At 39.4% G+C, this 14,451-nt stretch overlaps 1 protein-coding gene across 2 annotated transcripts in view; it reads left to right on the top strand.

Moving 5' to 3' along the window:
- The window catches only part of PITPNC1 (phosphatidylinositol transfer protein cytoplasmic 1), an 81,911-nt gene that overhangs the window by 36,492 nt on the left and 30,968 nt on the right, over positions 1–14,451 (top strand). For both annotated transcript variants that reach the window (XM_080629052.1, XM_080629053.1), the window contains exons 2-4: positions 1,413–1,561; positions 5,263–5,351; positions 5,722–5,729. In XM_080629052.1, coding sequence (XP_080485178.1) covers positions 1,413–1,561; positions 5,263–5,351; positions 5,722–5,729 — 246 coding nt within the window. The remainder of the gene's footprint in view (positions 1–1,412; positions 1,562–5,262; positions 5,352–5,721; positions 5,730–14,451) is intronic.

Below are 14,451 nucleotides of genomic sequence, written 5' to 3'. Positions count from 1 at the left end.
GCAAATCATTTGCTTCTCTGTCCTAATGTGTGGCTGGTGAGGAAGGAGGTGTCCATTCAGTGCTAGGAGAAGGGAAATCCCTGTCCAGGTAGAATGGTCCTTGTTGTGGCCTGCCTGCAGCAGGGCAATGAAATGGAGCTATGTGGAATTCCAGAACTTCTGTAGGGAGCCTGTCCTTATCATTTTGTTTAGTCAGACTGGCTTGTTGGCAGTTGTTACTAAGGTCTGTATTGTTTGGGGTTCTTTTCCCAGCTAATTGCTCTTTTGATTTGAGCTTTTTGGGCTTTTTAAAGTCTGAGATAGGATTGCTGTTTACAACGTGTAATAACCACAAGAATCTTGTCGTTTTCTGAGGTCGGGCTGTTACTATGCTTTTGTTTGCTTATGCTGAGCTAGTACTTGGCAGCTTGAGCAGTAGCTCAGCCATTTTCTAAATTAACAGGTTGCTCTTTGTATTTGATGTGATTGATGTGATCAGCATATATATAGGATATATTTATGAGGAAATAAATTACTTTGGGAGAGAGAAGGATCCAAATGGAGAAATTAGATAGGTCCAAAGACAGTTGTAAGAACTGTGGTACATTCAAGGATGTAGAAAGGACTTAAGCACAAAATATCTGACCAGAACATGTATCAAAAAGTACAATTTGACTCTGAAATCTTTGCTAATGAAGGTTCAAGGATGTACTTTTTGTTCTATTTCTCTGAAGGCCAAAGCCCTGCTGTAGATGCAAACTGAGAGAAAAATCAATTGCCCATACAGGTTTATTTTTCTATGGTAGCAGCATTGGGTCAACTCTCCTAGGGTTTGGCTTCCTAAGTAACTGGAGAGCCTATAGAGGAAGGATCATTTAAGTGCTTAGATTAATCTTAATAATATTGCCAAATCACTCATCTCCAACTTCTTTTTTGAACAGCCTGGAGTCTACATGGGTTTTTTTCTAGCGCTCCTGTTTCTGTGAACTAGCAATAGTTATCACATATCTTTTTACAGGGCTTCATTATTTAGCATCCTGTTGGCATGACAGGAGAATCCCGTGTCCCACAGACCTATTAGAGTTCACCCACTGGTTAAAATCCACTGACATGTCAGGACGTGGAAGCAGCAGATGAACTGTTTATTCTAAACTTATATACTTACAAATGCAATGTAAAATAAAGGACTGTCCTGACTCTACATCTGTATATACATGGGGTTTGTTATTTTTTCACAAGTGACACCTTGGACTTAATAAGCCAATGGGGGATCCCCGACTCCTATATAGGTTTAAATGGAGCTGCTAAATACTGGGGTTTGCCCTTGAGCTACCTTTTATTCGCGCATACCACTGTGTCATTGTATGACATTGGCTTTTGAATACACGTCTATTACATAAAGCCAATACATTGTTCTTGCTTTTGATTTCCAGTACAGAATTGGCCAGCTGTACATGATAAGCAAGCATAGCCATGAGCAGAGTGACCGAGGTGAAGGTGTGGAAGTGGTGCAGAATGAACCCTATGAAGATCCAAACCATGGCAATGGTCAGCTGACAGAAAAACGTGTCTATCTCAACAGGCAAGTGCAATAAAACTTTCTCTTGGCATGAGCTGTAATAAAAATTAGCAAGGGATACCCCTTCCAGGCAGCAGCCTTTCTGTTTCTTTTACACTTAACTGTCTGTCATTTTGTTTCCCAAAACTGGGGGCAAAAACCTGAAACCAAAACCAATGAACACCCTACCCCTCAAACCCCCTCTCCAAAAACCAAGCCATTAAAATGGTTTAAGGCTTTCTCACCTTATAGTAATGTCACAAAGTCAGTATCCCATTTTGGTGACAAGAGGTTTGCCTCAGCAGAGTTATTTGAGCTTATGAATGACCATTAGGCTGGTACGATGATGGTCTTCTGTACCAAAATAATAGGGTTGAAGACATGATGGAAGAAAGCACTTTTGTTTCCCCGAAGTTCCATCATTTCTTAAAGTGAAATGTGTCTCTTCCTATGGTGAAATTACACTGCTGAGTTATTCTGCTGAGGATCAATGCCTCCATACTCACAGGCCAGAGATTTTTTATTTTCACATATATATGAAAAAATATATATATATTTGTGTCCTATGAAATATATTGCTCAATCTGTTCCTGGTTGTGCTACTGCTGATCAAATTGAATATCTCTGCTTTTCTGAAGTTCTTCTTTCCCTCTGGGCCTGTTTTGTTTTATTAAACTTATGCTCTGCAGCATTTCATAGTGAGCAGGGAAACACTGCAGCTATTGCTTCTATATGATAAGTTACTCCTCCACTGCAAACCTGACATATCTAATGGGCTAGACTGAATCACCAGTAATGTTGTATGCACGCACACATGTCCAATAATGTGTATCTTGCCGACATTTAATCTGTTCTCTCACAGGCTAGATACAGGACTTGGGAGAAATCAATAAATGTGTTCGTGTTGTAGAGCTCACAGAAATTGTAGAAGGTTTTGGATGTTTCTGGATATTTCGTTCATGTTAGAGAGAAGGGTTTAAGCAGTGAAGAGCATGGTCAGAATTACACTTTGAGGTAATTCACAATAACTGGAGAACTGTGTCCTAGAAGGCATGTACAGGACATGCTGAGGAAGCCTGAAGTTTCTGGCAGGCAATGGAACAAAGGATCTCTTACCCAAAGACATGTACCAACACTGACAAAGATCTGTGTGGCAACAACAGCTTAGGAAGTTTACCTAAAGCTATGGTGGATGTTTGAAGTCAGGCTCCCTGCGTTTAATGATGATTATGAATATTCCTTGATAATCCTGACCAGATTTGCTGTTTGAGTCTGGTTCTGGTGTCACAATACCACCAGATATTGCAGTACTGTTAAAGCTTTGTGGGAAGGATCAGCAGGTTTCCTGGCAACTATGGATTTTGCTGGGAGATCAGGATCTCTCTGGACGACTTCACTCAAGAAGACATGCTGCCATACAAGATGTGCTGAAAACTTCTCTGCCTGTCTTCCTTGAGCAACAGGACTCCCTAGAGCAGCACTGTTCTCGCCCTTATTCTTCTTCATCCAGGGGCCACTGCTGTGATAAACTTGTTAGCTTTGCTTTGCTTTATTTTGCTCTGAACTGATCTCTCCTGAAGAAATTTGAGCTTATATATTTCAGTGATGGTTTTTTGGAAGAATTTATGCATGATTATAACTTATCTTTTCTTGCCTGCTAATACTTCAATTTTTGCAGAGAGGCTTCTTGTTCAACACTTCCTCCCTATATGCTGAAAGACTGAATTTCATCTGGGGAAGGAGGATATAATAATAATAATAATAATAATAATAAAAGATAATGTGATCCACAGATACTGGTGCTGCTAAAATAGAAGTATTATATTTTCTTTCTCTGAGTGAGCTCTTGGAACAATTTGTGTGTATCTATGGCTGTGACTTCCTGGCAACTCTGAGTGTAATGTGTGTTTTGCTCATAAAATTATTTGTTTTGGAGATGTGCTGTACCGGTGAAGATAGGTAGACAGGCAAATACAGTAAAAACAATAACCAAAGAAAGTGCCAAATGAGCAGCTGTATGTTAACAAAGACACTGCCGGTGAAATTTTCTAGTGTCAGTGTGAGCCAGAGTTATATTTAGAACTGTTTACTGCCTCTTCTCTCTGCTGGAGCATTGTTTTCAGAAGCTGAAAGTCTGCATCCTCTGGTATTTATTACTGAGGCATCAGAGTGAAGTGTAGCAGGGGCAAGGGAGGCAGCAGAGAGAGTCAGAAAGAAACACTTGACAGGCTGACAACCTAAATAAAAGAACTGATACAGTGAAGTCTATTATGCAGTATGTAAAATGCTGCTTGAGAGACTGTACACAAGAAAGGTTTATATAGAGGAAAGAATCTGGTTTTGAGCAATGTCATCAAAGAGCAAAAGTCAATGCACTTGACTTTGAATCTTTAGATAATGTACTAACGTCTGCATTTTGCCTCTGGATAAATGAAATATTTATGTGTAGCTAAATCATGGTTAAATAAACCTCAATGGTCCAAACTATTTTCTGAGAAATTGGCTAATAGGGAAAGTTAATGTACTTTCTGCACACAGTTATCTAAACATAACTGCTTCAAACATTGATGCTTAAAAATTGAAGTTAGGAAGCATTTACTTTAGTTCAGTGAAGATTCAGTCTTAGGCTGACACATCACCAGACTAACACAGTTTTAACCTGAAACACAGTGATAATTGTGGTCTCCAAAGCTCTGCCTTCCTCTAGGAGACTACTTCTGCATCTCTCTTCCTGGCAGCTTCAGTGATTATAATTGGTGTCATTAAGAAAGTGTTGAAAGATGAATTATCATGAACTCGCCTTCTTAAAATGTGTGTTTGTTCATCACTTCTTTTGTACTCTGTGACCAGAGTTCTGGAAATGAGAGACGCAATATCCATGGTAAAGCAAATGCCCCTACTTTTCCATAGTATTATTTCATTACTCTTTAATGATCTTTGCATGTGCTGTATCAATGTCTTTTCATTTCTTATTCTACTGCTGTTGTACCACTGCATTGGTAAGTTCTCCTGTCAGATTGAGCTCAGAGCTAGGAAATCAGTTCCATTAATTCTCTTCACTTTTGTGATTTGCTTTTCCCATCAGCAAAATGGGACTAAACCTACCAGCCTCACGGGGGGGGGGGGTGGGGGGTGGGTGTTGGGTGACTTGTTAATTTTGATACAAAAGCTTCCTACTCAGAGTTGGTGTTGGTAATGTGGGAAGAATTGCATGCTAGGTGAGATGAATGTAAGGGTTTGTGTGCCGGCAGGGAATATGGAGGAAGAAGAAACAGTCTCGAAGAAGAAATAATGGAATCGGGATTGAAGTGGATTAAAATCCCATGTTTACTCATGACCTCTTGTTAGAGAGTGCCTCCCTGTGGTTAGGGATGCTGTGACGCAGTTACACCTTGTATGGGCAAACCTGCTGAGTTCATCTGTGACCAAAGGGTTGAAGCCACAGATTCTTGACATCTGCACATGTAAAGTTTAATGTGATCAGAGATTATTGCACTGGCACCATGTCACTCACTTTGAGAGAGGAGCAGACTGAGTTTCATATGTGCATGTGGGGAAAGCTGACACAGAATGCACAGTCATGAGATAAAAATCATGAGAAGTCTCGATATTGTTGTGTTCTGTGAAACACCTCTCCAACATGAGCACATTTGCACCTACCTGCTTTGCTGCAGTACTCATAACTCATCACATACTCTAATTTTGTATTTTCTTTCTATTTTCAGCAAACTGCCTAGCTGGGCTAGAGCCGTTGTTCCCAAAATATTTTATGTTACAGAGAAAGCTTGGAATTATTATCCTTATACAATCACAGGTAAGGACCAAAGAAGTGATTACTGACTCATGCTTTTGGGAGAGTTTAGCTCATCTTCAGAAGCTCCAAGTTCCATATTGAGCCACAGGTATCTAGTTTCTTTAATAATTCCTGTTGAAGTGCACGTAATTTTTCCATCTTCTATTGACTGATATCAGGAAATAAAGATCATAGAATACGGGTAGATAAAACTGGAGTGTTGTATCTGTGCCGTTTCTTCCTGGCAAAGAAAACACCAGAGGCTGTTTTATTATTAATGTATGCTGACTGTAAGGATCTTGTATCATTGCTTTATGTCATAGATTTCATATTTCTTTTTCTTTTTCCCCCGCATGATGCTTTTATTTACAACTGGACAATTGGGAACCAGAATACACAGTAAGTTCTTCTCCCTCTTTTTATTCTAAAAATAGAGTGAAATGTAAGAGGAGAATCCAAGCCGATCCCTTCTTATTGTAACGAATACATAATGCATTCAGTGGTGGAACTTCATTTCAGCTATTTGCTTAAGAAATTTCAGGTTAAATTTGAAGTGTTGCTGTAGGATTATTTACCTTTAGAGGTTTTTATCACTTTAATTTGAGATATTTTTAGTGACTGTCTGTACCAAAGAGAAGCTTCTATAAAACATGGCAAGGCTTTTAAGGTTCCAGTTATTACATGGAGACATAAGAACAGATTTTATTTTATTTATTGTTTCATTAACTTATAAAATGCTCGTCTCTGGTATAGTATCTGGGAAACTGTACAATCTGTAGACAAAATTAAACATAATCCGGGCACCGTGCCCAGAAAAATCAACTATTCCCTCTAGCAGAGCTAAGGCAAAATATAGCAATTAAATCATGAGAAAAATTGTTTTAAATGTGCTGGCCTCAATAATACACAGTAGGTTTGCAGCAACTTTTGGAAGATGAGGAGGAGATGATGAGGAAGTTCCAGGTAAAGAGACCTGTCAGAAACTCCTGCCTTGATTTTTCTTCACTCTGCAATGCTCAAACTGTTGTGGAGCACACAGAGGGGAAAAAGGTTTTAATGTGATAAATGAGAAAAAAATAGAGATTTAAAGGCTCAGACCTGAAAGCTGGAGATTTTTCAATATGCGCTGTAGATACTGATTACATATTCTGCTTTGTTTAAATTTCATTTGATTGTCAAAGGAAACCCCAATGTCCCATAACGGGCAGTAGTAATGAAGGGACAGATTCTCAGCTACTTCTGAAGGAAGATATCTTCAGTAGAGCCTATCAGAGTTTACATTCATTAAGGGTTTACCCTTTGATAGCAGGTTTAATCTTAGGCTGGGAAGACGACGCGTGCTCTGTTGGGTCGATGGCTTTTACTGCCGCTCTGTTGTATAATTTTTCTTTAACTGAAAGTCAGTTAGAATTTTGATGTGATTTTTCTCTTCGACTGGAAGAGATTAAGTCAGAATGATTAAAGGGGTGGTAGCAGACAGAAAGAAATGTCTGGATTTGACATGCAGTACATTATCAAAAGCGAACAGCAATGCTGTACTGATAGAATTTGAATCAGGAGGTGATCTTTATCTAATCTGAGGAAACAACACCTGGAACACGATGTGGTGAAGGCCTGTGCAAGGGGTACAGCTACAGAGATGTTCACAAATGATTGCAGGGGTGAAGAGACTTGTAAAGAAAAAATTGGTCTACAGATGTAGAAGGTAGGCAAAACAGTCAGTGACAGTATAACTGCCTGTGGGAGCTGGGGACTAATTACTCACCATGGTGCAAGGAAACACAACTAGAAACATTGGGCTGAGAGTAAGGAAACTACTTCAGACAGAAAGCTAAAATATATTTTAATGGAACTGATAGACTATGAAATTATCTTAAAGGGAAATAGAGAAAGTGCCTTTGCCTCAAACTGTTTAATCTAGGACAAAAATGTTAAAGACACCTCTGGGAATAATTCCTGTCCTTATCTGGAATATTTCTCTAAATTTTGATCTTCTGTATTCGTTAGAGAATTCTGAGAGAAAGAGTAAACCCACAGGCGTTGCCCAAAATACATAAGATAGCTTGGAAACCCTGTTCTTAAAAGGCAGTAAAATCCCTTCAAAGGGTCTGTGAGACATTCTAAGCATTAAATTGAGCCTCATTTCAAGGAAAACTCATTCTGAAGGCAGGCCAATAATTGGATAAATAAAGCATAATCTTATCAAGTATGTACTGCTATGTAGTATGTTTGTGCCTTGGTTAACCTCCTGAATCCCACTCTAAACAAAGACCAAGGACTTAAAGGCTCAGTAGTGTTGTTCTGGTGTCTGTTGGTGAACAACAGGCTGAATCTTGCTTATAGTCGTCAGGTTTTTCAGTTATAAAATAAGAAGGCTTTTGAGAAATTGCATTCAAGCACATCCACTAACATTGAGAGATTCAATGCAGAATAATAATATCATCACTCCGGTTTTCTTGTGAAATATGTATTTCATAAATATGACCTTCTTAAGGACATGAAATTAGGACATCTTTGAAGAAAAAAGGCTCAGCAGGCATGGAAAATAATTTCCTGAATATTGCTCTTTGCAATGCTTGTATAAAAAGCCAAGAGTGACTAGTTGCATGAAAACAGAGATGGAAATTAGATTGTCATGAGATTAGTACTGGGTCCAGTTATGATGGTATCTGCTTTATGATCACATGATGATATTTGATACACAGCAAACAGCAGGTCAACTACCAAGTCTCAGCAACCATATTAATTTATAAAGCAAATAACACACTTAAGATAATGAGTTTAACAGAACTATTACACAAGTGATGCTTTTGTGGTAATATGTGAAATCCTGTAATGTCAGGAGAGCATTTTCAAGTGTACGCTACGCTGGTTGTGGAGGAGGGCCTCATTAAAACTGCAGTACAAAAGGCTTCCTATCAGGAAGAAGAGACGTGGGTGATGTCTTCCTGCTGACATTGAAAGGGAGGAGGAAGTAGAAAAAATACTTCCAAAGTTGATGCCAAAGGAAGTAATCCACATCTGGGGGTATTATTTAAAGAATAAGGCACTTCTATCAAGTTCAAACCCTTGGTTTAAGGGCTGGGGCATTACTGAAGAACTGTGTGTGAGCAAGTCGCTTAACAAGAGTTGCTTTGGTTTTGCTCTTGTAATCAGAAACCCGACAAAACATCATGCTAAAATAATTATTTCTTTTTATTTATAAGTTCATTTAATATAGTGATTAGATTGATGTTAAGCTCTTAAATTTGGGATACTGTATTTGAGATACAGCTGAAAGGGAGCTCTATAGAGCTAATTCTTAGGGATTCTGCTCTGTGAGCCATTACAGGACGTGGGTGCTGGTGAGTGCCTCCTGTCAAGCTACACATGCAATTGGGAAATGGGTGTTGCTAGCTACTAGCTTTTGGTTGCTAGCTACTAGCTTTTAGAAAGCATTCCTGTGCTAGTCACAGGCTGAAGCCTTTCTCACTTGGACGATGGAGGAAAGCAGCTCTCAACAGCCCTTATGTGCCCACTTATCACAGCATTTGCAAATAAGTGTTCTTAGTGTATAATATTTATGGTGTTCTTAGCTATGTGGACAAGTATGAGTGAACTTTCAGGAGGCTTTCTTATTTTTCTTCCTTTGTCCAGCTGGATTAGAAATAATTAACTAGAAAGCAAACCTGTCTGTATTGCAAACCAAACAGAAAAAGGACTGCGTAGAACTAAGTTTCTTTACCTGTCTCAGGTTATTGTTAGACAATAAGCATCACAGAGCAAATATCTATTTGACCTGTTCAAGTGACAGCTAAAATTCTGGGCAAAAAGAGAGGAGCCTCAAGCGAGCAAATAATCAGGTCACAAATGTATGGGAACAAAACCATGGTACAAAAAAATCATATGATCCAAGTACACTGAAAATGAGCCTAACGAAGTTTAGCTATGGAATTGGAGTACACAGAGGCTAGGAGAAATATAAAGAGAATGGAAACAAACTCTGCTGAGTTTGGAGGTGCAGTTGAGGTGTTTACCAGTGATAATTTCAGATAGTTTTGCTGTCTGATCCAAACAGCTTCAGTGTTGTAGCAGTATTTCCATTGTGGGGTTGAAATTTAAAAGCTGGATAATATTTTGTTATGGATCATTTATGGCCAATTGTTAGTTCCACAATTATAAGTATACAAAGCAAAATAAACACTAAAACTGACATGTTTTACTCTCTGCAAGAAGGAAAAGCATTCTTTCAACCTGCTCATGTCTCCAATTAACTTAGGAATAGGACATAAATTCAGAATATTTATGAAAAACAGTTATGGAACACAAAGCAGGAGACAATGATTCCTTTAATGATGTCTCCCAGTGACAGTAATTCTTTTACAGCCAATGACTGAGGCAAATAAAGTGATTTCATCTGGTATGTGTCAAGGCCCCAGAGTGATAGTTGGTAAATGTTGGTTATTGACCTGCTGGTTTCTGATTACTTTTGAGAGCAAGCATGTTTTGTGCTTCACTTCGTTGCCAGTTTATCCATGAAGTAAATTATCTGGAAGGAATGTTTTTGTAATTGTTATTTTTATGATGAGTTGACTTGAGAAGGACAAAAACTTGTTTCAGATAAACACTGTGAGGAATCTGTAGAGCTTTTTCCTCTGTTCTCTTTGTCTGATTATCAGTGCTTCAAATCTGGATGTGACCTATCAGTCTTCAGTGCACAAGCTTTTCTTCAGCTTGAGTATATGAGGAGTCTGCATCAAAAATGCAATGGAATCTGTATTGCAGGATTAGAGCCTAATGCACAGTTACTACCAAAATTCCACCTCTTTCACTCCCCAATGTGGAAAGTGGGCTAACTGGGGACATTACGGTAGTAGAACACACATTTTGCTCCCTTAAAGATTCTAGCAAAAGGAAAGATCTCTGTAGTATTTATAAGAAACAAATGATGTATTTTTAGAAAGCTGCAAACGTGTATTCTCATTTAATCGCTTCATCCCATTGAAACAGCAAATCAAACTGCTTGGGAAAACTCCCTTTTTCCACCACTGGCTTACTATAAAACAATCCAAACCCCTCTCTGATTCATGGGACTGTCATTTTCACTTGTGCACGCTGCTTCTTGCTTCCCTTCCGCTCTTCCTCAATAAACAGTTACTGTTCCCATGTAAGTAAGAGACCCTAAGGGAAGGGAAAACCGGAGATAAGTGCTGAGTTTCATTGTGGTTGGAGGCAAGTTGACTGTTTCATCTTATTGTATGTAACATAAACAAATAGTGTTTTCCTTTCTGAGCTTGTTTATGAGAGTTTAACTCCCTTGCTTATTTTCAAGCCTTTTTTTTGCACTGTTCTGACTCTTTCCACCCAACAGCACTTCTGCTCTTTACCACCTTCCTGTGCTTTTCTTGCTTTCCAAATTCTCCTCCCTCACACTGAGTCACACCTTCCAAATTCTGCCATCGCCCTGCCCAGCTCTTTCCGTCTATTCTCTTCCGACTTTGTCATCCTGATGGATTCTAGCTTGTGTAGTAAGTAACCCGCATCACACAGCAGCTCTATGCTATGTGCAGTGCTGCCCTGAGTATTCTGAAGATAGTTAATAACATGATGACCGGTTTCCAAAACATTTTGAATATTCAGTTAAAGAAACTGTCTTTATTCTGTCTGCAAACAGCTGAAGGAAATATTGTAGTTTGGAATATGCTGTAGAGCCATCACTTTTCACATATCTTCTTGCACATAAACTGTTGAGACAATGTCTTGTTTATCCATAACCAGGTGCAGTTTTGATTCTTTCTCTTTCATCCAGGTCTCTGTTCTGTCCTCACCATCAGCCGCTGGCATTGCCAATCTGCCATGTTACACCCTCCTTCCATTCCATCTTTCCTTGCTTATAAATGCCCTCTGTTGCTCTGGGGCTGCTGTGTGTGTGTCTGCCTGATTTCCCCCTGTGCCCCTTGCTGTGCCAGGCATTCCTCCTGCCTCAGTAAGTCTGGGGACCTTCCATCCAGGTCTGAATCACACACTAGGGTTCCTACGAAGGAGAAGCAGGGACTCCATTTGTCTTTCCCAGGTTTTTGATCTTCAATGAAGAATTGCTGTTTTGTCCTACTGATTACCCAAACAGTGCCCCAAAATTCTGAATTCAAAGGATGTGGTATCTATAAGTTACCTTATTAAAACACTCTAGTTTTGCTTGGCCAGACTGAGCCCATTGTAGCAGTTACAGTGTTCTTTACCTCTAGGCTCCATGGCAATTGCTCTATAAAGGATCTGGTTCCACCTGTGTTGACAAAATAATGTATATGTGATCATATTAAGTAAGAAATCATCAGTCTGCAAATTGGCAGGAGATGAGAGCACAGTTACATGAAACGTCTGCCTCTCCTGGCATTTATGTTAAGATTTAGGGGGATATGCTTCTGCTGCTTAAAGAAAAAGTGGGATTAATTTTTACTGTACAGAAATAACTCCCAAGGATTGTGGATTAATATTCAGAAGCAAGAGAAGGGCAACGATGAGGTCTCTGGCAGTTCCTTGAACACTGCAGAAAGAAGCCCAATGGAAAATGAAGGCAGCTGAAGCTGTATTGATGAAATAGCAGGTTATGGAGGGTGAAGAAACCTGTCTCAGTTACCCTCTATCCAACTTACTTACTGGCAACTGTAGTAATTCCTGCAGCCACCTCAGGTGTAGCTGCTATGCAAAGGCTATTTTACAGTCCTTTCCATAAAGCAATTGTAAACCACTGTATGTGTTTGACTGTCTCTTTAAGACTTTGGCAAGTGTTCTGGCATACTTAGGTTCTTGTAAGTGTTCTTCTAAGTGTTGCTTATTGCTATGGCAACACTAATCAATCATCATGCTAAAAATAGGCCTTTCATTTTTCAAGAGGTTATCTGTAGTGAATTGAAAATGCAAGTGCAGTCTGTGTTTTCCGTATGCTGCTTTCATTCCACTTTATTTTGATCTGGAAATACCCGTGCGGTAATTACTATTACAGACTCCAGTTATCTCACTGGTTACTCTCCTGAGCCTTAAACCACTTCCAAAAGAGGTGCCAAATATAGAAAGTTTAAGAAAACAAACAAACAAAAACCCCAGGATATTCTCTTACTCGGTTTTGAGTGTCACAGGTATACTGGATTATAACAGATTTTTAAGGCGTTTATAATGCATCTAAAAATCCTGGAGGTGACAATATGAAAGACTCGTCCTTTTAGAGCTTCTCACAAAGAAATGTGTTTTATTGAAGACACAAGGACTCTGAAGATTTTGCCCTGTTATATAGAATTTAAACCTAATTTCACATTCAAGATTCAGTTTGCCACTGTTTTTTCCAAGAGGAACCTTTTGGGCTATAGAGACACTGAAATGGGAAATTGGAAGTGGTGCCCGGTGCGTGTGCTCAGCGCATCGATCGCCGCCAGGCTTGGGCTGGAAGAACACACACCCCAGGAGGCAGAGCAGAAAGGGAGCGGTGCTCTGAGAGGAAAGGTTTATTACCTGCCATTCACTCTCAAGTTTGATTCTGGCTGTTGCATAAGACTTCTAATCCCCAGCTAAGTAAATACACAGACACTTAAGGAGGGGGGAAAAAACCCGACAACTTTTTGCATGATGAATAATAAGTCTTTTGAATGATGCATAAACAGTTTTCTGGTGCTGCCAGAGCCCTCTGCCAATTAGTCAGAGTGCAGCTGATGAATCATGAGACACATTCTGTGAAATGTTCAGAAATCTGGACCCAGCTCCATGTTCCTGAAAGCCAGTGAGACCCCCCACAGCTGCTGGAACAGTGGTTGCCAGTCAGTTGAGTTTCTGAGAGAGAGACTTGCAATGGAATACTTTTTGGTGGATTTTAGTTTGGGTAAATTCATGTTTCCATTTAGAATCTCAAATTAGATGGTTATGGCCCTGGCCTTCGTACTAAATACACAGAGAAGTTGGCTTTTGATAGCTATGTGCAGACAATTACTCTCTGCTCTCGAATGAGGTGGCTTGAAGTAAATGGCACTTACAATTCTTCTATAATACTCTGAAGATCCTTGGTCTTTTCTTAATGTTTCTTTTTTCTTAAATACAAGGCTAGAAGATCTCTTTTTTAATTAGAGTTTAGTTTCTGGGTCACAGGAAACAACCACCAGATTCAAGCAGGGGCTTGCTGAACTGCTACAGGCAGCCTAATGCAGTTTGAGTTCAATTGATGAAACGGCTGCATTATATCACGATCTGACTCATTGCTGGTAAACTCTACAGTGTGACTGAAAATAGTAGAGATTTTTTAATAGCAAGGTGAAAAGGAAATCTGGCATTTGGCTTGATTCAGAATTTCCTCTGAAACTGTAGCCGTGCTTTAAATATCAGTTTTTCTTATTTGCATTCCTGTCCTCCACTGTACCTGGAACTGGAACTTAAAAGCAACTATTTTGGTCAAGAAAAATGGTTTTAATGTTGAAAAATGTGCTCCTGCTGCAACTCTGTGTCTCCTGGGTCATTCCCTATTTTTTTGTAACCACATTTAGAACTTTTCTTACTTTAGGAACATTTGATCATAGAATTCTTTATCAATCCCTTTTATCCATCTCTTCTTCTAGCTAGTATTAAGGTAGTTGAGGGATGTTCATTCCACCTTTTGGTTCATTTTTGAGACCCAAATTAGAACCCTATGACAAACCTTGGTGCTGGTTTTCTTTTTTCTTTTCCCCCAGCTTCTTTCCCTGTAGTGCCTATTGTGTGCCAAGGCTTTTGTTTGCAGATGCCTGTGATGTCTGCCAGAATAGGAGCAACATGCTGAGGGTACACGATGAAACCTGAACTGAGAGAATATCTGGACTTTTTTTGGTGTTACAAGATCCCCAGTTCTGACAGATCACTTATAAATATTGTATATTATCAGCTGGCACTGTCTGATATACATGCATAGGAAATGTTTAACTGCCCACAACAGACAGGTCATAGGAGCAGATCTGTCCCTGAAGTTGCCCCATCCTGCACTCCCCGTAACTGCTGATATTTTACTGTATTTTTCCTCTCACATATTCACTCAGTGAACGAGTTCCATAGCTGAGAGCTTGTCACAGCTGAGGTTGGACTGAAACTCGTAAATGTGCTACTCCACAGACATCTGAGAAAAGGCAAA

The sequence above is a fragment of the Psittacula echo genome, assembly GCF_963264785.1.
Source record: "Psittacula echo genome assembly, chromosome: 14".
In the NCBI taxonomy this organism is placed as follows: domain Eukaryota; kingdom Metazoa; phylum Chordata; class Aves; order Psittaciformes; family Psittacidae; genus Psittacula; species Psittacula echo.
The sequence above is the reverse complement of the archived record's forward strand: the minus strand, read 5'-3'. Positions and strand labels throughout refer to the sequence as shown.